Source organism: Hoplias malabaricus, chromosome 2 (assembly GCF_029633855.1).
Source record: "Hoplias malabaricus isolate fHopMal1 chromosome 2, fHopMal1.hap1, whole genome shotgun sequence".
In the NCBI taxonomy this organism is placed as follows: domain Eukaryota; kingdom Metazoa; phylum Chordata; class Actinopteri; order Characiformes; family Erythrinidae; genus Hoplias; species Hoplias malabaricus.
In genome coordinates this window covers 56,872,109-56,894,674 of record NC_089801.1, presented here as the reverse complement: position 1 = coordinate 56,894,674, position 22,566 = coordinate 56,872,109, and the positions used below count along the sequence as shown (strand labels likewise).

The 22,566-nt window shown below is 40.1% G+C and overlaps 3 protein-coding genes across 6 annotated transcripts; all 3 read right to left on the bottom strand.

The window, feature by feature from the left end:
* Nucleotides 1-2,474: 2,474 nt before the first annotated feature.
* Nucleotides 2,475-11,048, bottom strand: mvb12a (multivesicular body subunit 12A). Its single transcript, XM_066660417.1, has 10 exons — nt 10,910-11,048; nt 9,640-9,726; nt 8,932-9,015; nt 8,473-8,572; nt 7,922-8,051; nt 6,884-7,024; nt 6,141-6,247; nt 5,612-5,670; nt 5,302-5,361; nt 2,475-4,732 (listed from the first exon to the last, which is right to left on the bottom strand). The coding sequence occupies exons 2-10, from the start codon at nt 9,724-9,726 to the stop codon at nt 4,664-4,666; spliced, it is 837 nt and encodes a 278-aa protein (XP_066516514.1). The 5' UTR covers nt 10,910-11,048; the 3' UTR covers nt 2,475-4,663.
* Nucleotides 11,049-12,459: 1,411 nt separating this feature from the next.
* Nucleotides 12,460-16,523, bottom strand: LOC136686540 (gastrula zinc finger protein XlCGF57.1-like). 3 transcript variants are annotated; one of them, XM_066660399.1, is made up of 3 exons: nt 16,414-16,523; nt 14,424-14,510; nt 12,460-14,173 (listed from the first exon to the last, which is right to left on the bottom strand). In XM_066660399.1, exons 1-3 carry the CDS (start codon nt 16,496-16,498, stop codon nt 13,146-13,148), a joined length of 1,200 nt encoding a protein of 399 aa, XP_066516496.1. In that variant the 5' UTR covers nt 16,499-16,523; the 3' UTR covers nt 12,460-13,145. The 3 variants fall into 3 exon arrangements, with proteins under 3 accessions (XP_066516496.1, XP_066516497.1, XP_066516498.1); XM_066660400.1 differs by lacking the exon at nt 16,414-16,523 and adding an exon at nt 15,690-15,939; XM_066660401.1 differs by lacking the exon at nt 16,414-16,523 and adding an exon at nt 14,817-15,134.
* A 1,243-nt stretch (nt 16,524-17,766) lies between these two features.
* LOC136686521 (zinc finger protein 160-like) lies at nt 17,767-21,389 on the bottom strand. 2 transcript variants are annotated; one of them, XM_066660359.1, is made up of 2 exons: nt 21,278-21,389; nt 17,767-20,443 (listed from the first exon to the last, which is right to left on the bottom strand). In XM_066660359.1, the coding sequence occupies exons 1-2, from the start codon at nt 21,369-21,371 to the stop codon at nt 18,495-18,497; spliced, it is 2,043 nt and encodes a 680-aa protein (XP_066516456.1). In that variant the 5' UTR covers nt 21,372-21,389; the 3' UTR covers nt 17,767-18,494. The 2 variants fall into 2 exon arrangements, with proteins under 2 accessions (XP_066516456.1, XP_066516457.1); XM_066660360.1 differs by lacking the exon at nt 21,278-21,389 and adding an exon at nt 20,553-20,621.
* Between the last annotated feature and the right edge of the window lie 1,177 nt (nt 21,390-22,566).

Genomic DNA, 22,566 nt, shown 5'->3' with positions numbered 1-22,566 from the left:
ACCTACCAATATGTGTTTTAGGACTGTGGGAGGAAACTGGAGCACCTGGAGGAAACCCACGCGGACACGGGGAGAACACACCAACTCCTCATAGACAGTCACCCGGAGCGGGACTTGAACCCACAACTTCCAGGACCCTGGAGCTGTGTGACACTACCTGCTGCGCCACTGTGCCGCCCCGTTATCTAAATGTTAACTGTAAATATTTTATTAATTGTATTATTTAAATTATTTAATTATTTAACTATTTATATATTTATTTAAAGCTCCTTACAGCTTGTACTATGAAATAATACAATTTGTCAACATCATCCATCATATACATTCAATTCATATTTTTGTCTACTGATGATAGTTTTAAGGGGCATACATTTCGAAAAGTTGCCCTGAACTCTTAACAGAGGCTGCAAATTTAATTAAAGAGGGATTAAGAAACACCCCTGCTGCTCTGTTATATTCCACTCAATCATGTTCCATCAGCTATGTAGAAAAAGATCCTAGCGTTAGCCAGCCACAAACTATCGACATTGCACTCATGCAAACTAAGTTTATATGTGTATAAAACCTCACCATTCTGACTTGATGGCAGACCAAATCAATCAATCTGCCTGGATCAGAGTTAAGCTCCGCCCACTGATGGATGATTGATGATGTAGACAGATTTAATTATTTAATAGGGTAGGCTGCAAGGCACAAATATATAAATAGTTACCTAATTAATTACATTATTTAAATAATACTATTAATAAAATGTTAAAATTGCATTTAAATACCAATTTAAAATATTACATACAATCATTTAAGCTATCATTTCAAAAGGTAATTATTAAATGAAACATTTAATTAATACTCCAGGACATTAATAGTCAACAAACCTGAGTGATCGCGTGAAGCGGTGGGACGACAGCACCAGCGTCTCAGTTTACTATAATTCCCTGTGTCCATGGACCCCCCAGATCTGCCGCCTTTATCTATGGGGGAGCATTAGCTACCAAAAGATAAACTAAACAAATGTGTTTTTAGCCTAGATTTGAAGATTGTGTCTGAGTCCCGAACATTTTCTGGAAGATCATTCCAGAGTCTGGGGGCTTTATAAGAAAAGGCTCTTCCCCCAGCTGAGGCCTTCTGAATTCTGGGAACAATTAAAAATCCAGTATTCTGTGATCTGAGTGAACGTGGAGGCTCATAATAGGAAATGGTATCTTGAAGATATTCAGGAGCAAGCCCATGTAGAGCTTTATATGTTAATAACAAAATTTTGTAGTCAATGCGGAATTTAACAGGCAGCCAATGAAGTGATGATAAAACTGGGCTGATATGTTCAAATTTTCTATATAAAATAAAATACACATGACTGTGTACCTGCCTATGGTTCAAACACCATAGTGAAATTCGCAGATGACACCACGGTTTCATCTAGGCTTGATTACAGACAATAATGGAACTGCCTACCGGGATAAAGTACAGCATCTGTCTATATGGTGCCATAACAATAACCTGGTACTAAACACGCTCAAAACAAAGGAGATCATCATGGACTTCAGACTGACTAGGAACCAAGCTCACGCCCCCATTCACATCAACAGAACTGCAGTGGATCAGGTGTCCAGTTTCAAGTTCCTTGGTCTCCAGATTTCCAATGATCTCACCTGATCCTTGAACTCCTCCGTCCTCATCAAAAAGGCGCAGCAGCGCCTCTATTTTCTTCGGAGTCTGAAGAAAGCTCACTTGTCTCCCAGGACACTAGTGAACTTTTACCGCTGTACCATCGAGAGCATACTTACCAACTGCATCTCTGTATGGTACGGCAGTTGCTGTGCTGCAGACCGCAAAGCTCTCCAGCGGGTGGTAAAAACAGCGCAGCGCATCATAGGCACCGAGTTACCTACCATCGAGGACATCTACCACAAACGCTGCCTGGGCAGGGCAAGAAACATCGTCAAGGACGTCACCCACCCAGATCATGGACTTTTCAGCTTTTTACCATCTGGCAGACGTTACAGGAGCCTCCGTTCCCACACTAAAAGGCTTTGTAAAAGTTTTTTTCCTGAGGCTGTTATCCTGATGAACACTATTCAGGCACTTTAAACAAACATTGCACAATCATTTCATTGCACCTTCTGTAAAGTTGTATTTAATTTATCCTTCAGTACTTAATGCATCACCTACACAATGTTACTTTGTTTACATGTTTTATATTTCAATATGTATATATAGTTACTTAACTTCCATAATCACAATGTCATATCACAACTGCACTTTATGTAAATAATGTTATATATTGCACTTCTGGTTAGATGCTAACTACATTTCATTGGCCCTGTACTTGTACTCTGCACAATCACTATAAAGTTGAATCTAATCTAATCTAAAAATATAATGAGTGTGGCTGAGGTGCGTACATGGTTTTCTGCAGTGTGACCTCTTAGATCTCTAACCTGTTAAATGTGTGTGTCAACCAGCACAAACAATCACCCGACACCTTCGGTCCTACTCATATATCTTTGTTTTAATTTTCAAGAATGATATTAAGATGTATGAAAGTACAAAACACCCAGGAAACACCAAGGGATCTGAGAGTAGCCCTCTTTGGGGGACAACGACGACTCCTATCTTCAATTTACAGAAAAAAATCCTTCTAGTATAAAGTTAGTGTTCAGATACAAAATTCTGCTCAGAGTATATGAGAAAGAGAGATGAGAGAAATGAGAGAGAGAGCAGGAGAGAAAGAGAGAAAGATCAAAGTATTTGGTCCCAGAATAAACACAGAGATAAATACAGAACAACATTTAAATTATTACAAAATTAACCACAAACCAGAGTGAAACAATATCATTAAAACCACCTCTGTGGGTTTATAAAGCATCAGTTTATAAAAATTCACCCTTCATTTACTGTAAAACAGCTTCCCAAACCTTCCTGGAATATCAGTATAACAGGATACATGGAGTCCTTTACTTCATGGTAACAGACCCTGGGTTACACAGGACTCAGTGATCAGACCCCTTCCATATACATCTACCAATTCGAATATAAACCCACAAGCAAAAACAACAGTATGTCCAAAAGTGTTCAGACAGGGGGCGCTCTGGGGCCAGGAGCCTAGCATCCTTCAATACCTTTGGGTTGAATTAGGACCAGCACTAGTTCGCCAACAAAAGTATCTGCCCTGGCTAATGTCCGTGTGGCTGAATGCTATCAAATCCACTCTGCAAATGTGTCCAACAAATACATACATAGCCTTCCAAGAGGAATAGAGACTGTCCACATATAGTCCAATGTCCAGTGTATTTCAGGTTAGTGTTGTTTAGTCAGGATTTCCTGGTTTAAATGGATACTAAAACCAAGCCCTGGTTTTGGAAAACTGATCTGAATCTATTGTTTTTTTGATGTCACAAAACCTTGCGATTGTACATCTCTCTGCCTCTCTATCCTACATCAGTTTAGCCCCGCCCAATACACTATTCACTTCTTGTAAGGAGTGTGTCGGCGTGGAGTGGCTCATGAATGAGGCAAGGTAAATCCCGATTTATACTTCTGCATCAACCCCACGCAAACCCTATGCCACAGCCCGACGCGCACCTCTCCAGAAATGTAACTACGCATCGCAGTGATGCAGACCGTAGACTGATTGGTCAGCAGTCAGAGGGACATTGTTGAAGTTGAACAGAAGTAGTACAGGAACATGAACTCCTCTCCCTCTCACACAGAGACGCAGACAGCAGCACACTCACAGCCAGAGATTTCCTCAGACACGGTGTGGGCTTCAGCGATGAATAAAAAGGTTGAACAAAGGGAAAACACGGAGGACTCTCCTGGTGCCTCATATTAAATCTGCTCTGTCTCAAACAACACCCTCCTACAGAGTGCACTTTAAAGATTTATATATCTATTACTACTACACCACTACGTTGTGTACTACAGAGTGTAGAGAGAGATGTGTGAGATTCAGTGGTGTGGAGGTGTAACTGCAAAGCAACGCAGACACCAACGCAGAGGAATAAACGCTCACAACGGTGTAGGGCTGTTAAGAGAAGAGTAGGCTCTGCGTCGAGTCAGTGCAGAAGTATAAATCGGCCTTAAGAGGGCGGTCAGTCAGAACACAGCTCATTAACATATATTGATTTTAAAGATAGAGTAACAAACCCAGCCCGAATGATTCTGTGGATTAAAGTGGGGTCTGAAAAAGGAAGAATGAATATTTAAATGTATTTAAAATTGGACATGAGGATACGGTATCTTTAAATTTAAAGTGCCTTAGAACCCCACCAGAATCCTCTAGTGAAGACACAGTGATGGACAGTGTCTCAGTTGGACTCAGAGAATGGAGGTGAATGGATCCAGACGTCCTCCTCTAAAAGCCCCTCACAGAAAGTGAGGACAGTGGACAGCGAAGGAGAATGAAACCAGACGTCCTCCTCGTGAGGACAGTAAAAATGTGGGACACACGGCTGATGTGAATAAAATGCTGGGTGTGTGTGCTGGAGACGCCTGGTTCCATTCACCAACACTGAAGAGAAGTCTCTACCGTCCACCACTGCCCACCAGGACACTGTACATCATTGTGCTTACAATTCACACAAAGGATTATGGGGGAAGTTTAGAAAAACAGATAGAATTCTTGTGAAATAAAGGGGCAGAGTCAAATGACAGGGGGAGGGGATTAGGGCTGTGAAAAAATTGGACGGGAACGTTTGGCAGCCAACTCCTCCACGGCAAATGTGTAGTGATACTGTAGAGAGAGAAACAATAATATTATTATCATCATCACTATTATTGTTATTATCATCATCATCATCATCATCATTATTATTGTTATTATCATCATTACTATCTCTGTTCTGTTTTTACTGCGTCTGGTTTTCAGTGTTATCTTAATGTTAAGATCATTATAAGAGAGAGAGACAGACACACAGAGAGAGAGAGAGAGAGAGAGAGAGAGAGAGAGAAAGAGAGAACAGAGAGACAGAGAGAGAGAGCAAGAGAGAGAGAAAGAGAGAACAAAGAGAGAGAGAGAGAGAGAGAGATTAGTGTGATCCTCACTCTACCACTTCAGATTCGTCTTTGTTCTAAGATGTGTTAGCCCAGCTAGAGCCCTATTTAGTGTTTTATAATTTTATTAAAAAGGAGAGTCTGGGTGTTGTTTTGAAGCAGATTTATAGTTTAATGTAAAAACACAAAAACCCACAAAATGAAATGAACACAAGGAACCAAATGTTCTGCAATGATACTAAGAGCATCACACCCACACCCACACGCACACACACTCACACAGCAGACACACGCACAAAACAAACAAACCTCGTTTTCTATGTCATGGATGGATTTGATACGGATGTCATCCAGCATTGGAACAGTTGCCTGAGAGAGACCGAGAGAGAGAGAGAGAGACATTGTTAAGGGAGGAAAATCAACACAAAAAAGAAGATAAAAAAATAGAGAGATGGAGAGATGGAGGCTAGAACAAAGGCTAAAAAAATAATGAGGATAAAAATAGAAAGCGAAAGAGAAAAGGAAAGAAAAACAAACAAACAAAAAAAAAAAGAATGAAACAAAGGCTGTTTTTTAATTAAATATTTGTTTTTGTGATTTGCTTTAGTTTTGTTTTTACCTTTTCATTCGTCTGAGTCTCGTACTTCGGGTGCAGCGCAAATGGGACTCCATCCATTGCTGAGGAGGGAGTGGAAGAGGAAGGGGGGGGGGGGGGGGGGGGGATTAACCCTGATGTGATATGACACATACATCAGATTGTTACTAATGACTAGGAAAGTAAAAACAGGTGCATCTCAGTGAATTATAATATCATCAAAAAGCTAATTTATTTCAATTCTAGTTTAATTCAGTTCAAAAAGCAAAACTCGTATAGATTAATTACACACAGAATGATCTATTTCAAGATCTGTTTATTTCTTGTAATGTTGATGATCATGGCCCACAGCCAATGAAAACCAATTTAATTACTGAAAGGCATTGTTGATAATATTCTAATTTAGTGAGATGCACCTGTAAGTCCTTGGCTCAATGTTCAAAAATCCAACTGCCTCAAGGAAACTGTATGTACAGCCAGCACAGGTTCATTTGCCTGTCTCTCACCTGTAATTTGTCTGTTTGTTACCTGTGTCTCAGGTGTATTTTTTTACCTGTGATTCCGTAGATATTGCTGCTGTCGTACACCGTCTCGTTCAACTCATTCTTGTCCAAGGTTTTGCGGCGGCAGCTGAGTTTGGGCGGAACTTGAGGCTGATTACTGAAGACAGTCACAGGTTAAAGTTTATTTTCTAACATTGATCACGGGCGAGAACACCAGAGGCACCACACCTCACCTTTAGAAGTTGTACTTAAGCCAGAAACCTCGTTTATATGAATATATATTTCAAAGTTCTTATTTTAAAGCAAATATAAAGGCCACACCAAATTGTATAACTCTCGATATCTCAAAATCTGCAAGACTAAAATTGTGGGACCAGAATTTTAAAGTTTTACTTCAAAATCATTAAATCAATTAAAATGGAAAGAGTTGAACTTCTAAATCACAGGTTACACTCTCAACAACATCCTGTCATTCACAGTCAGATACAGCACTCTATTTTTATAAAAAACGCAGCTCATATGAGACAAACATGCTTTGTAGTCCTGGTATGAACTTGTTTATAATCCGACAAAACATAGATTTTGAAAGAGCTCTTTGTTTTTATGTGTTTTTCACACTGGATTACTCCCAGAGACTGCAATGAGAGCACTATGTTTAGAAACGGTAGGATTCTAACAAAATGAGGAGCACAGATACCTTCAGGCATTCATGAGTTATAAAGCTGAGAATACAAATTGTGCTGTGTACTCCGCAAACTGATTCGGGTCCAATGTGTTAAGGTGAAAGTCAGACCTGGGTCTGAGGGGAAGCTGGGTTTCGCTGGACTCCAGAGAAAGCTGCCGCAGGTCGAGGCTAATACGGCGGGGTTTGGCCTTAGGGGTAGGGGTGGAGAATGGACCCTTCATACACCACAGCACATAACCCAGAATATCCCTGTAACACATACACACACAGACACAGAGTCATACACTCAATATTTAATCTAGACAGAGGGACAGACCCCAAGCAGGTAGAGTGGGGACAGAAGACCAGAGAGAGACAGAGGGACAGAACCCAGGCAGGTAGAGTGGGGACAGAGAGACAGAACCCAGGCAGGTAGAGTGGGGACAGAGAGACAGAACCCAGGCAGGTAGAGTGGGGACAGAGAGACAGAACCCAGGCAGGTAGAGTGGGGACAGACAGACAGACCCCAGGCAGGTAGAGTGGGGACAGAGAGACAGACCCCAGGCAGGTAGAGTGGGGACAGAGGGACAGAACCCAGGCAGGTAGAGTGGGGACAGAGGGACAGAACCCAGGCAGGTAGAGTGGGGACAGAGGGACAGAACCCAGGCAGGTAGAGTGGGGACAGAGAGACAGACCCCAGGCAGGTAGAGTGGGGACAGAGAGACAGACCCCAGGCAGGTAGAGTGGGGACAGAGAGACAGACCCCAGGCAGGTAGAGTGGGGACAGACAGACAGACCCCAGGCAGGTAGAGTGGGGACAGAGAGACAGAGGGACAGAACCCAGGCAGGTAGAGTGTGGACATAGGGACAGACCCCAGGCAGGTAGAGTGGGGACAGAGAGACAGACCCCAGGCAGGTAGAGTGGGGACAGAGAGACAGACCCCAGGCAGGTAGAGTGGGGACAGACCCCAGGCAGGTAGAGTGGGGACAGAGAGACAGAGGAACAGAGAGACAAAACCCAGGCAGGTAGAGTGGGGACAGAGGAACAGAGAGACAGAGGGACAGACCCCAGGCAGGTAGAGTGGGGACAGAGGAACAGAGAGACAGAGGGACAGACCCCAGGCAGGTAGAGTGGGGACAGAGGAACAGAGAGACAGAGGGACAGACCCCAGGCAGGTATACTGCTGCAGCATCATTTTGCTCTTGGCCGTGACTCTGATGTCCAGGACGGCGTTGGTCACACTGTCTACAGGGACAATACGGACACACACTCGCTTCTTCTTCCACACCGATGCCTCTGAGAGAGAGACGCGCGCACACACACACACAAACACAAACACACACAAAGAGTTAAGATCATTCATATCAGTCTTACTCATCTGAAGCCACTGATGAGGATAAAGGGTGAGAGCAGAGGGTGTGAGGGTGAAGGGTGTGAGGATGTGAAGGCGGAGGGCGGAGGGTGTAAGGGTGGATGAGGTGTAAGGGTGTGAGGTGTTAGGGTGGAGGGGTGTAAGGTTGTGAGGGCGGAGAGTGTGAAGTGTGAGGGTAGATGGGGTGTAAGAGTGTGAGGGTGTTAGGGTGGAGGGGTGTAAGGGTGTGAGGGCAGATGAGGTGTAAGGTTGTGAGTGTGTGAGGGCAGAGGGTGGAGGGTGTGAGGGTGGATGAGGTGTAAGGGTGTGAGGTGTGAGGATGTTAGGGCAGAGGGCGAGTCTTACTTGGCTCCATGAACTCAGGTATGTAACAGTATCCATGGGGAATCGTGTCTTTATCAGAAATCACCTGCACATCAGACACCACCATCCCACCTGCCAGATCCTACACACAGAGAGAGAGAGAGAGAGAGAGAGAGAGAGAGAGAGAGAGAGAGAGAGAGAGAGAGAGAGAGCGCGAGCGAGCGAGCGAGAGAGAGAGTGTGTGTGTGAGAGAGAGAGAGAGAGAGAGAGAGAGAGAGAGAGAGAGAGAGAGAGAGAGAGAGAACAATTACAGTTACTCCTCTTTCCCTGTGTTCTTCAACACTATTCATAAACTGGTTCATTCAGAGAGGAGAGGGTCGTCTGGGCACTTCATATCAAAACTTAAATTATAAATAATCTGTTTTATAAACACAGTTTGAACCTGTTTGGGATTAAAAAAGACTGAGGGCACCTTTAAGGCATTATTGTGTGGTGAAATACCTTGCTGTAACAGAGATAGTATCCAGACTTCAGTCCAAAGCCTCTGGTGAAATTTGCCGCAGTTCCATCTTCAGTCGTCCCGATCTGACAACAAACAATAAACAAATATACAAACAAATAAACAACAACAGGGATCACAGCGCAGCAGAGACCTCTCAAATTGAGCAGCCGTCTGCTCTGTCATTATTGTCTGTACTGTCGGTACTGAATACGAGGGGCGTTTGGTCATTTCTGGGTGTGGGTACAATCTCCTAACTCTGCAGGTAATATTTTATTGAAAAGATATAACAAATGTATAGAAGTTAACGATTATTACATAATAAAACACACACACACACTTACACCAAGAACTTACTGAACACTTCTCGATATATATATATTTCACAATTATAACTCAACATCAATGCTAATCATAACAACATATATTAACAACTGTTATAATTCTAGTATAACTTTATTGTAGAGCAAACACCTAGTCTCCAAAATGGTGATTGTTCAAAAGCATGAGAATTAAAACCTCTGTAAATTTTAATGTAACTGTAAAATATGTTTAGTTCCATCCCAATCATCTTTAAACTTTCACACAGTAAAGGGCCATGGTAAGATATGAGGATTCGATGACTTTTATTCTGTATAATGTTTGCTTTATATGTGCATCCTAAAATAAGAGTCACTGAGGTGGAGGGATGTGGTTGTTGCCATGGTTACCAGGGTGTAATAGCTGGGGCAAGTGGTGCCGCTGGATGTCCAGGCCAAGGCCGTGATCGGCCTACTGTGGGCGCGCGACACTGACATCTAACAGAGAGAGAGAGAGAGAACAATTATATTGAGTTTACCCCGATGAGTATCTACATTTCTATGTCAAGAAATTCAATTTTGATTCCAACAAAATTTAATAAAACACTCCCACTCAAACACACACACACAACTGCTTATAATGCTGAAAAATGTGTTCACATTTTGTCTTAATCACAGCTCATTCGATATTCAGCTCCTGGGATCTCTCTCTATTTTCCCTCACCTGTCCATGGACATGAACAGATATGGCTGTGTAAAACAGTCACTATCAAACAAGATTCAGTTCAGTGGGACATTGCTTGTGTTTGTTCCCAAAGGAGCGTTGGTTCTGACTGAAAAACCCACTCCTTGTGGCCCCCTCACTAATGGGGAGCAGTTGTGGCTCAAGTGCCTTGCTAAAGAGTCCCCCAGCCCTGGATGTTGAGGGAGGAGACAGTACTGTCCCTTCACTCTCACCGACACCCATTCTCCTGCCGGTCCTGGGGATTTAACCCGAGACCTTCCAGTCCCAAACCCCCACAACCATTAGGCCACAGCTGCCCCACAACATCACGCTTCACAGACCGGGATTCGAACCCAGGCCGCAGCAGTGAGAGCACCAAATCCTAGCCACTAGACCACCAGGGAAATGTGTGCGGGCAAGTGAAAATCGGAATTGAAACAAAGAACATGTTTTAAACATGACCACCATCATGTGGGGGATGCACTCTGTGAAGAATAAACTACTTCATACCAGAATGACAAAAAAAATCTGATTCACCTTAAATGATTACACCTTTAAGGTTTATTTTGTTTTACGTTCTTGGTTTATTTATAGTATATAATTAATTCTAAAAGTGCATGTAAATATTACTATACTATATTATACTATACTGTTATTGAATACACACACACACATGTATATATACACACACAAACACACACACACACACACACACATATATATATATATATATATATATATATATATATATATAAAAATATATAAAATAAATAAATCTTTATATATTTATAAATTCATCGTTTATGTGTGTGTGTTTTATTTCTCCAGATTAATATTTTCAGCTTTTGTTCAAACACATCCCACACCTATAAACACCTTCTCATAAAAACACCATTTTCACTGTGAATGTAACACAAACACAACCGAAAACATGAAAACAGGACCCCAAACACTCACCTGGGTCCCGCAGGTAAAAGTTCAGCCGAGAAAAGCGCTCAGTTAAAGTAAAAAACCTTTAAAAACTTCAGCTGACGCTAAAACTTTCACCAACAACAAACAGGAAGTGAAGAGACGCTCCTTACTACAATTCCCAGCGTGCACCTCGGTCAGACCTACGCGGAAGACCCTGTTAAAGTGCTGTTAAAATAAAAGTATCGGGGGCTGTTTCACAAAGCAGTTCTCCGTTTAGGCATATTCGGTTTAATAAAGCGCTCTGCTATAAACATTGCTGAATTTATGAAAAATGTACACAATAATAATAATACTGAGGAAAACAATGTTTACTGCACCAATTGCCAGGACACAATTAAAAAAGAATGGTTTCAAATTTTCAAGATAATTAACATTTTTCTTTACAGTAAATATTAAAAATAAAACATGAGAAATATTTGTAGTATATTAATTGCTATTGTGAATTGATGTTATTGCCCCAGTGGGGAATCAGATAATATAAATCTAAATTAAATATAAAATATAAATATATATTTCTATACACAAAACATAATTTTGATGTTGTAAAATGGCACTAGAAGGACTGGCGCCCCTTCAGGTTGTGTTCCTGCCTTGCGCCCAATGATTCCAGGTAGGATTCGGACCCACCGCTGCCCTGAACTGGATAAGGGTTACAGACAATGAATGAATAAATTAATCATTTCTTCTGTGCCATTTATGAGGTACACTTTGAAGTAAATTTGTATAAACTACAAAGCCCAAGTTTTTTTTTATAATTTTATGTGAGCAAGCAAGTCAACATTTATGAAATGTTATTTTCCTATTGTATTTTTTATTTGTTGCCATTGTATACACTTTTTAATATCATGAATATTACAGCTGTGCTGTATGTTTTATATCTGCTCATCTACACATAAAGAGAGATAAATTGTTTTCAGGATAAAAGATTCAACACAATTTAACACAGACATGACATCTCACAGTCTAAACATATCTGAACTAATTTCCATTGAAAATGGAAGTGTAAAGGATTACTTTTTTTTTTATTAAAAAGCAAACTCTTTTTGAACTTGTAATGAATATTGCTTAATCTCTCATTGATCTTCATGGCCTTAGGTTGTCCAATTTCATGATCACAGAGGAAGGCTGTTCTTCTCTGGCTTTAGCTCTGAAATCAAACCCAACAGAGAGATACATCTGAACTATGATCAATCACACAGCAGAATCATAGTACGGAAACCTGGTTTATCATTGCAGCAGAATAATAGTTATTTGGGCACTTCTACTGACACCTAAAAGCCCTAATCTTATAACTAAATGAAATAATGAAATATATAATAATCCCTAAACATGGCCACCCCCATATTGATGGAGCTTTTCTATGAAGCATAAACTAGTTCATTCAGAATACAAAGAATTGCATTTTATTACAAACATGTTACAAAATAGCTTCCATAAATGTTCTAGCTAGATGTTTGTGAAGAAATGACACAGAAACCAAACATCATTTTAATACAGTACTCAAAATTACTGTGTAGAAAGAAGAATGTTGTCATCAGCTTGGTGGTTTTGTTTATTTAACATAGACACTACAGACTCGTTGTTACATTAATGGCCACAGAAATTAAATATATACATATTTCTATATTTTCAAACAATGTAAAATTTCCATTCAGTACCATTCAGTTCTGAGTCCAAGTATGGAATATAAGCTTCAGAATGTGCTGGTATTTAATTCTCAAAAACTAACACATTTCAGCATATATCTTAAGTGGTCCTCAGAACAAAAGTAAGAATAATACTTATGACTCATAAGTGTGTCTGATGATGGCAATGTCCTTATAAAGCACCAAATGCTGTTTTAGGGCTAGTGACTCCCCCTTTTGGAGCATCTTCCACCTGTAAAACGTGTGTGAGTTAGTTGCAAGTCAAAAGATCCCAAAAAATAGTTAAACTCAATCATTTCTAAAGTTATTTAAAATGATTATCTCATCTTAAAAAGCTAAACATATAAAACTGTATAGTTGACATTTTGAAAATATGAGTTTTGTTCAAACAGCTACCAATAACTTTAGCTAATAGCTTTCACACATAACTTTAGAAACATTGGAATTTAATTTGAAGAAACATCAGACATTTCATAATGGATTGTTTATGTTTTGATCTCTTTATAATGCAGTGCTTCCAGGTATAGTGTATATTGAGCCTCTAGCCGAAGCTCATTTGCAGTTCCTTTATTATTTCAGCTGGCAGTACAAGTCTTCAAGTGGCTTTCATAGTTCTTTTTCTGAAAAGTGTCTCCACACTCTGAACAGATTAAAGTGGTTTCCCCCAGATGAATGTTTTGATGAGATTTTAACTGAAAAAGATACAAGAAACTATCCCCACATTCCGAGCACCTGTGAGGTTTTGTTCCTGTGTGAAGGTTCGTGTGGGTTTTCAGAGCTCCTGCACTCGTGAAACTCTTGCTACAGTGAGAACAAACAAAAGGTCTTTCTCCGGTATGAGTTTGCATGTGTTTTTTACACAAGGTTGATGTTATGAACCCCTTTCCACACTCTGTGCAGGTGAACGGCCTTTCTCCGGTATGAACCCTCATGTGGATTTTACGCAGCCCTGACGTTGTGAAACCTTTTCCACACTCAGAGCATTTAAAAGGTCTTTCTCCGGTATGAATCATCATGTGCGTTTTGAGTCTAACCGAATTTGTGAACCGTTTTTCACAAGCTATGCAAGAATACGGCTTTTCTCCAGTATGAATCCTCATGTGGGCTTTATGGCGGCCAGAATCTGAAAAGCATTTGCCACACTCTGAGCAGGCGTATGGCTTTTCGCCGGTATGAGTTTTCTGGTGCCGTTTCAAATGTGAAGAACTTTTGAAACAGTTGCCACATTCTGAGCAACGATAAGGCTTCCTTCCTGCGTGCATGTCCATGTGACACTTCAGAGATTTCTTAGAGTTGAAAGTTTTCCCACATTCGTAGCAGAGGAGAGAGTTTCCTCCGGGGTGAGACTTTTCATGTTGTCTTAACTGGGGCATGCTTTTGAAACTCAGCTCACAGTGAGAGCACTGAAATGGTCTGCTCTCAGCATGGATGTCCAGATAATATTGATGATCTTTCAGGTGGGAGGCGATTGCGAGGCTTGTTTCAGGCACTGTGTTCTGGTCCAAATCCTGTGTACCATATTCGTCTTGAAAAAACCCCATGTCCATGTTTTGCTCCTCTCCGTCCATGCTGGGCTCCTCCACCTCTTCTTCTGGCAATGTGTCTAAAATTAAAGCAGGTACATTTAATTATTCACATACAATGTGCAAATCACGGATGTTAACATATCAGTAGTGCTGGCATGAATATACACATTCCATAATAGCTGACTATCGAACCTTAATTCAGAATAACTAACATTATTCGTACAAGTTAACAAGCTAAATTTATTGTCTGCCTAATTCTATGACTTCCATGTCTTTGGTTGTTTTCATTAAAGATTAATGAAATATTATTTTAAGAAAAACACTCACTGACAGAAGTGCACTCTGCCATCTTCCCACTGCTCCCAGACCCACACCACACACAGTGGTCGATGGGTAAAATGAACTGTCCACAAACTGTGAAGTCACAAAATATTAGTTAATCACTGCTCCCTTAAAACTGCATTCTCACATTCCCAATAGTTTGGTTCTATCTTAAGAAGGAGATTAAGAAGCCATTCACCTTCTAATAAGAACACAACCCTAACTCTCCTGTAACCAATCAAAACATTTTCCTGAAACAATGTTACTAACACATCAACAGCCAATCACAACACTCTCCTAAAACAACTGCAGCCAAATTTCCCCAAACTCAATTTTCTCCCTTTTTAATTTTTTTTTTTTCGCCATTCAGTTTTTTAGTTTTTTAACCTGTTTCCATACATTCATTCATTGTCTGTAATCCTTATCCAGTCCAGGACGGTGGTGGGTCCTGAGCATACCTGGTATCACTGGGCGCAAGGCTGGAATACACCCTGGAGGGGGCGCCAATCCTTCACAGGGCGAGACACACTCACTCACACCTACAGACACTTTTGACTCGACCATGGGAGGAAACCAGAGCCCCCGGAGGATACCCACATGGACACAGGGAGAACACACCACACTCCTCACAGACAGTCACCCAGAGCAGGACTTGAACCCACAACCTCCAGGACACTGGAGCTGTGACAGAGACTCTACCTGCTGTGCCACTGTGCATTTAAGGTGTGGTTTTTTTTTTGTTTTTTTTTTAGAAAATAACTACAATTAAACAACAGCTAAATGGCACATTTGTATTAACTGAAATTGCTACTATAATTTTACAGCAGCACAAAGACACAAACAATAATCTTTATTTGTGTAGCACTTTTCATTCATATGATTAACACAAATACTTTAAAACATATGAAATACTAAACAGTGTAACTGCAATTAAAGTCATGAAGGGGTGGAGTTAAACTTAAAATAACAATTAAAAAATTAAAGTTGTAAAAATTAATTCAGAAAAGATCAATGGGCATATTTTATAACTATAAAGACTTAACACTCGGCCGACTCTCTACTCGTCCCACAGTGGCCTCCCCTCAGATTGGAGGGCCAAGATGACGGTCGGTGAACATAAACAGAAGCGGGGGATTTGAGTCTCCGTGTGAGGCTAACGACGCTAAGTAGCTTACTTCCCACAAGTTGCTAGAGAACAAACTGAGACTCAGCAGAAGAAAAAATAGATATTAATTTGGTGCATTTTCATCTTTTTTCTATTTTATTCCTCACTTCGGTCCATGTTCTCCTCCTTTTAGAAATCACAGGGTCCTTGCAGTTTCAGGTTCTTAGAGGATCGGATAGGAACGGAGCAAACTGTCATTTTTACCAACAAAGTGCAACTAAGAATGTCCATGAAAATAACTATAATTGTATTTTTACTGTCCTATATCGAGCTGACAGATGACAAGTGTGTTGTACTGATGAATAACCAGTGGAGAAGCGGGCAGACTTATGTTTTAAACTATCTGAATACTCAGTGTAGTCAATTTACAAGGGATCTCTTGGCAGTTACTGTTAACCTGTCAGTTTCAAAACTACATTACGAATAATGCACTGCGGCATCAGGTGCGTCGTCTGAAATGGTCCCAATGGAAACTGAATCCCCATAGAAAAGTGACTAGCAAATGACGCATTTTAAAACAATTTTGCCATATTTTTATATATTATACGCCGTACATAAACATGCCTCGCATTAAAACGTCTTTTAACGATAGAAATAACGAATTAGCAATGAACATATTCTTATTCTTTAAAGCTAAAATCACAGCTCATTATTAAGCTGCTGGCCTTGGGTGTCTTCTGCTGTTTACAAAAAAATTATCTATTTTAAGGGCGATATTTCAGACTATATGGTAAACTTTACATTATATACTACACAGTTCTATGGTAAGTCATAGGAACCTGTTTGGTTTAACTGTATATCTTATAAACAAGCAGAAAAACAACAGCCCACCTCTGTTCCCGTAGTATCTCGCAGAGATAGAATGCTGATTCATGAAGGAATCGTTCTCTGGAGCCGATTCCATCCAGTGAATCATTCGAACCGATTTGAAAGTCCTACTGAATCACATTATTCTGGAGCATCTATTAAGCGTTAACATTTCTAGACACTTAAGGTAATAGACACAAAAGGTAAATGAACGACTGTGTTTTTTATTTTCGAGCTAAAAATGATTTAGCACATACAGAGCATATTTTATATGGGACTGTTATAGTTAATGATATATTCATTCATTCATTCATTCATTATCTGTAACTGCTTATCCAGTTCAGGGTCGCGGTGGGTCCAGAGCCTACATGGAATCATTGGGCGCAAGGTAGGAATACACCCTGGAGGGGGCGCCAGTCATTCACAGGGCAATACAGACACACACACATACGGACAATTTTGAGTTGCCAATCCACCTACAAACGTGTGTTTTTGGGAGTTGGGAGGGAACCCACGCGGACACAGGAAAAACACACCAACTCCTCACAGACAGTCACCCGGAGTAGGAATCGAACCAGGTCCCTGGAGCTGTGTGACTGCGACACTGCCTGCTGCGCCACCGTGCCACCCTTAATTATATATATTTTTAATATTATGTACACAGATATCACTTGTTTAATTTTCTTAGTAAATATAAACCTAGATAACTAAATATTTTCAGCACTTTTATTGGGCCTGCTGGCAATCTTTACCATGGAGACTGAGTGGGTGGAGCCTGCTGAAAACCTAACCTTAACAATGGACACTTTATTGGAGTTCTCTGCTCACAGTGGAAACTGTTGACATTTTTTTTTTACTTTGGAGACCTGGTGGGTCGAGCCTGCTGAAAACGGTTACCATGGAGACTTTTTGGGTTGCATCTGATGTTGGTTGTTACCATGGAGACTGGGTGGGCAGAGTCTGCTAGTGGATGTTACCAGGTTTTAGGGGGGCAGAGACTGCTCACATTTCTTCCCATACAGACCAGGTGGGTGGGTGGGGCATGCTGACATTTGTCACCATGGAAATGGAGTGGGTGGGGTCAACTATGAAAGATTTTCATTTGTTGGTCATTTTTGTCTGCTTGTTTAAGTTGTGGGCATTGGTGCAGCAGGTAGTGAGGTTGTGGGTTCAAGTCCCGCTTTGGGTGACTGTCTGTGAGGAGTGTGGTGTGTTCTCCCTGAGTCTGAGTGTGTTTCCTCCGGGTGCTCCGGTTTCCTCCCACGCTCCAAAAACACATGTTGGTAGGTGGATTGGAGACTCAAAAGTGTCTGTAGGTGTGAGTGAATGTGTGTGGCCCTGGGAAGGACTGGCGCCCCCTCCAGGGTGTGTTCCCAACTTGCGCTCAGTGATTCCGTGGACCCATCGCCACATTGAACTGGATAAGGTTTACAGAATTTGAAAGAATGTTTAAGTTGTCATGAAGAACTAATGCAGGTCAAAATGTAGCCTGTTTCTAAAATATAAATATTCTCCACACATCTTTTTGTTTGGTTTAAAAAAAATGGACATCATTTGCCCAAAATACAAAAATACATTCAATCATTTTTTTCCACAAATATCTGAATTAGATTAGTTCTGTATGTTAAATCTTTATCTAGCATTTTTTTTACAATTTGTAAACGCAAATAAAGAACAAACAATCTAAACCAATTTCATTTACACCATAAGAGACATTAAAGTTCACATTTCTCCCTCTTCTCCACAGTGGAACATAGTTCCGTTTCTTAATGAAACGTCTGTGACCTGCTTTGGTCCAAATCCCACGAGCCCCACAGCAGTGTTCTCCCCTTGTTTAAACAGCCCTTTCAGCACCTGTTCCTTTAAATAATAATGAGCCACTTTTTTCGCGTTGTCAGTCCGCTCTCACATAAACACAGGCCCAGCACTGTGATTGGACAGACTCAGATGAGGGGGTGGGGCCATTTCTTTTTATCCCATGTTTTATGACTTAGGCAGCTCATAGAAAACTGACTGGGGGGTCTTGTTTCACAGTGTGTGGTTGGTGGGCTCCAGATTCACACATTAATGTGGAAATGCACTAAACAAATTTTCAAATGTTCCCTTCAATGTACGGTTTCTTCTTCTGAGTGAGTCGTCATGTGGATATTAAAGTCAAACAATGTTGAAGAAATATTTCCACATTGAAAACAAATAAAAGGTTTTTCTCCAGTATGAATCAGCTGGTGTATTTTGTATTCTGAGAGATTTAAAAAGGTCTTCCTGCATTCAACACAATGGTAAATGGTACTACCTGTGTGAGTCGTCATGTGCCTTTTCAGAGTTTGAACATTGGTGAAACTCTTCCTGCACTGAGAGCAGGCAAAAGGTCGTTCTCCAGTATGAATCATCAAGTGGGTTTTAAGGTATCTTGCTTCTGAGAACTCTTTTCCACATGTGGGGCAGTTGACCCGCTTTTCTCCAGTGTGAGTCATCATGTGGTTTTTAAGGTAGCGCTCTGTTGAGAACCCTCGTCCGCACTCGGAGCATGTGAACAACTTTCCCTCTGCGTGAATCAACACATGTTTTTTAAGGTAGTTTGCGCCTAGAAACACTTTTCCGCACTCTGAGCAGGTATAAGGTTTTTCTCCAGTATGAATTTTCAAGTGAGCTTTGAGGACGCTTAACACTGAGAAATCTTTTCCACATTGAGTGCAGACGAAAGGCTTTTCTCCGGTATGAGTTCTTTTGTGGGATTTAAGGTAGCGTCTACTTGAAAAACGTTTTCCGCATTCAGAGCAGGTAAACGGCTTTTCTCTGGTATGAATTGCATTGTGGGACTTGAGATGCCTTGAACTTGAAAAAGCTTTTCCGCACTCAGAGCAAGTAAAACTCCTTTCACCAGTATGAATACTTTGGTGGACTTTTAACTGCCAGAGCTGTGTGAAACCTTTCCCACACTGAGAGCACTTGTGAGGTTTGTTTCCAGTATGAATGTACATGTGTTTTTTAAGCGTGTCAGCTGTAGTGAAACCCGTCCCACAACGAGTGCAGATAAAAGGCCTTTCTCCAGTATGAATCCTTATGTGGATTTTATACTGGCTTAGTGTTGTGAAACCCCTTCCGCACTCTGAACAGTTAAAAGGTCTTTCTCCTGTATGAATCATCATGTGGGTTTTAAGGTAGACCGCTCTTAAAAAACATTTTCCACACTCGGAGCAAGAGAACTGCTTTTCTCCAGTATGAATCATCATGTGAGTTTTAAGGTAGCCTGGGCTTGAGAAACTTTTTCCACAATTAGTGCATGTGAAATGTTTCTCACCAGAATGAAGCATCATGTGTATTTTAAGGTAGCTCGAACTTGAAAAACTTTTCCCACACTGAGAGCAGGTAAACTGCTTTTCTCCAGTATGAAGCTTCATATGGGTTTTAAGGTAGCTTTTAGTGGAAAAACTCTTTCCACACTGAGAGCAGCTGAAACATTTCTTGCCGGTATGAATCATTAAATGGGTTTTAAGGTAGCTCGAAGTTGAAAAACGTTTTCCACACTGAGAACACGTGAAGCGCTTTTTCCCAGTATGAATCGTCATGTGGGTTTTAAGGTAGCTTGGACTTGAGAAACTCTTACCACACTCAGAGCAGGTGAACTGCTTTTCTCCGGTATGAATCATTAAGTGGGTTTTAAGGTAGCTCGAACTTGAGAAACTCTTCCCACAGTGAGAGCAGCTGAAGCACTTTTCTCCGGTATGAATCTTCATGTGGGTTTTAAGGTAGCTTAAAGTTGAAAAACTCTTTGGACACAGGGAACACTTGTATTTCTTTTTTCTGGAGTGAGTTTTTTCAAGTTGCTTTAACTGTGATGAACTTCTGAAACCATTCCCACACTGAGAGAACAGATTTGTTACTTTTCTTTTAGAAATTTCAGAATAATCTTGTTCATTTTTCAAAATGGAGTAATCTGCATTGTTCATTTCTTCCTCAGTGTTTAGGGCCAATGTCTGCACAGGTCGCTCTTCCTGAAAGGACTTCACCTCTGCACTGGGCTCCACTTTCATATCCTCTTGAAATAATGTTTCTACAATAAAAAAGAGAAATGTTCATGTGTGCATACATATTAAACATAGGTCAACTAACTTAAATAAATAAATAAATAAATAAATAATCGGAATAATCAATCCAGTGACCTGTAATTTTTAAAATCCTGGTCAAGTGACCTGTTTTGTTGATTTTCTACATGTACATAAATGTTTTCTACAGGGAACAAATTTAGAAAAGACATTATTTTCACATTTGTATTAAAACATAAAGAAGTGTGTTGTTTCACTTATTTTGACACTATGAAATCAACTTAACAAAAATATGTCCATTTGACCATTGGTGCACAAAGAAATGAGGAACCTGGAACCTCTTTGGAGAAAGATTGATAGGAATCATTTTCATGTGTTTTTACCAGATTTTCTCTCTAATTTATTCACTGCCAATTGCTTTCAATAGCTCCAGACTGGGTTCTACAAAATCATGAGGGAGAAGGCAGTACTACAAACTGCCCATTATATTTTTTAAGTATTGGTTATCTGAATATTAATAAACCTGTGGTTTAAATTATGAAAATATGTAAATTAAACATTAGCTTCAGCCTGATTTATTGACTTCTCAATATTCCTTACAATTCTGACTCAAATACCTGACAAACTGTGCCCTATGTTTTAGTGTATCATCTAAATCCCCTCTCTCTGTAATGAAACTTATGGTTGTCATGCTCTTAAATCACTGTCCATATCCTACATTTAATCAGAGCTAGACGGAAACACTAGACAGAATCACTGCTGTTGCTAGATTTTTAGTGAAATCAGATTCAGTGTTTTCTCTACAGTGGACAAAACACACTGTACAAAAACCCCAGACTGACCTTCCTTCACCTCCTTTAATCCCTCGTACTCCATCTTCACCTGAAATCCCTCCATCACACTGATATCTTCCCTCTCCTCTTTCACACAGGACATCCTCCTTTCTCCTCTTCTCCCTGTGGGACACACAAGATGGAGCAAATTTATATGGACAAAACCTTCCAGGAGAGAAAATAAATAATGAGACTGTCGTCTGATCAGCTCTAACCAAGTGTTCTCAGCCTGAGGGGTGAAAATCAGAAGCCTGTTTGGTCCATTCTTATAGTATAGAGTAATTCATGAAGAATTCAACTCAATTATAGCATTGCTATATAACAGCTGATATATTTGATATAATAAACCAAGATATTACCAAAACTTATTTTGTATAATACAATGACAATTTCACAGCTGTAAGTTATGCCACAATAATGCCATAATCGTATTTCTCTAATTATAATACTTATAATACTTTCTCGTCATTTATAAGTCATAAAATATGAGGTAAGTCATTATATTTATGAGTCTGATATTATTATTAAGAGATAGATATTCGGATAGTAAGATAAGCAAAAATAAAATAAGATAATAGTTTGTTAAGAAATATTAAGCCGTTTCACATTCTCATTATTAATACTTAATAAATTAGTGGCTGAAACAATTCGTATTTTCCAATTCAAAAATACAGAAATTAGGACTAGATTTTGCATTAAAGTGTCCTTTATGCGCTGTCTCTGTGAAGCAATGTGTTCATATATTTTTATTTATGAAATAAAGAGTGTATTTTTTTCCAGTTTTGTCCTCACCCTTGACCTCCTGCCTGTCTCCAGTTTAACTGATAAAGACCTCTGGAGGTCGGAGTGGAGGATGGAGAGAGAAATAAACATCATTTTACAGCATTTTTAGGATTTTCAGTCTTACACAGCTCTGGCTAAGAGGACTAGCGTGCTAGCTGAGATTTAAGCTAACCTGTTAGCTCGCGCGTTGGTCTTATTTTCGTTATAGAAATAAATAACTCTATAAACCATATTTTAGCTTTGTTTTGGCATTAAATAAAAATAGAAAAAATGATAACGGAGGATTTGACCGTTCGCTGCCTCAGAAATGTCTGCTTCTTACTGTTTTATTTAATTTCAAATAAAACATCTCAGAGAGAGATAATGCGGATATAATTTATTAATAAATATGAAAATAATGGATATTTTAAATGGTTCCTGGTTACAGTAAACACCTTTCATTCCGTTTCAGAACCTACAAATGGGCTCAACGCAAACAGTGCTGGAATAATTAAATATACACACTACACGATATA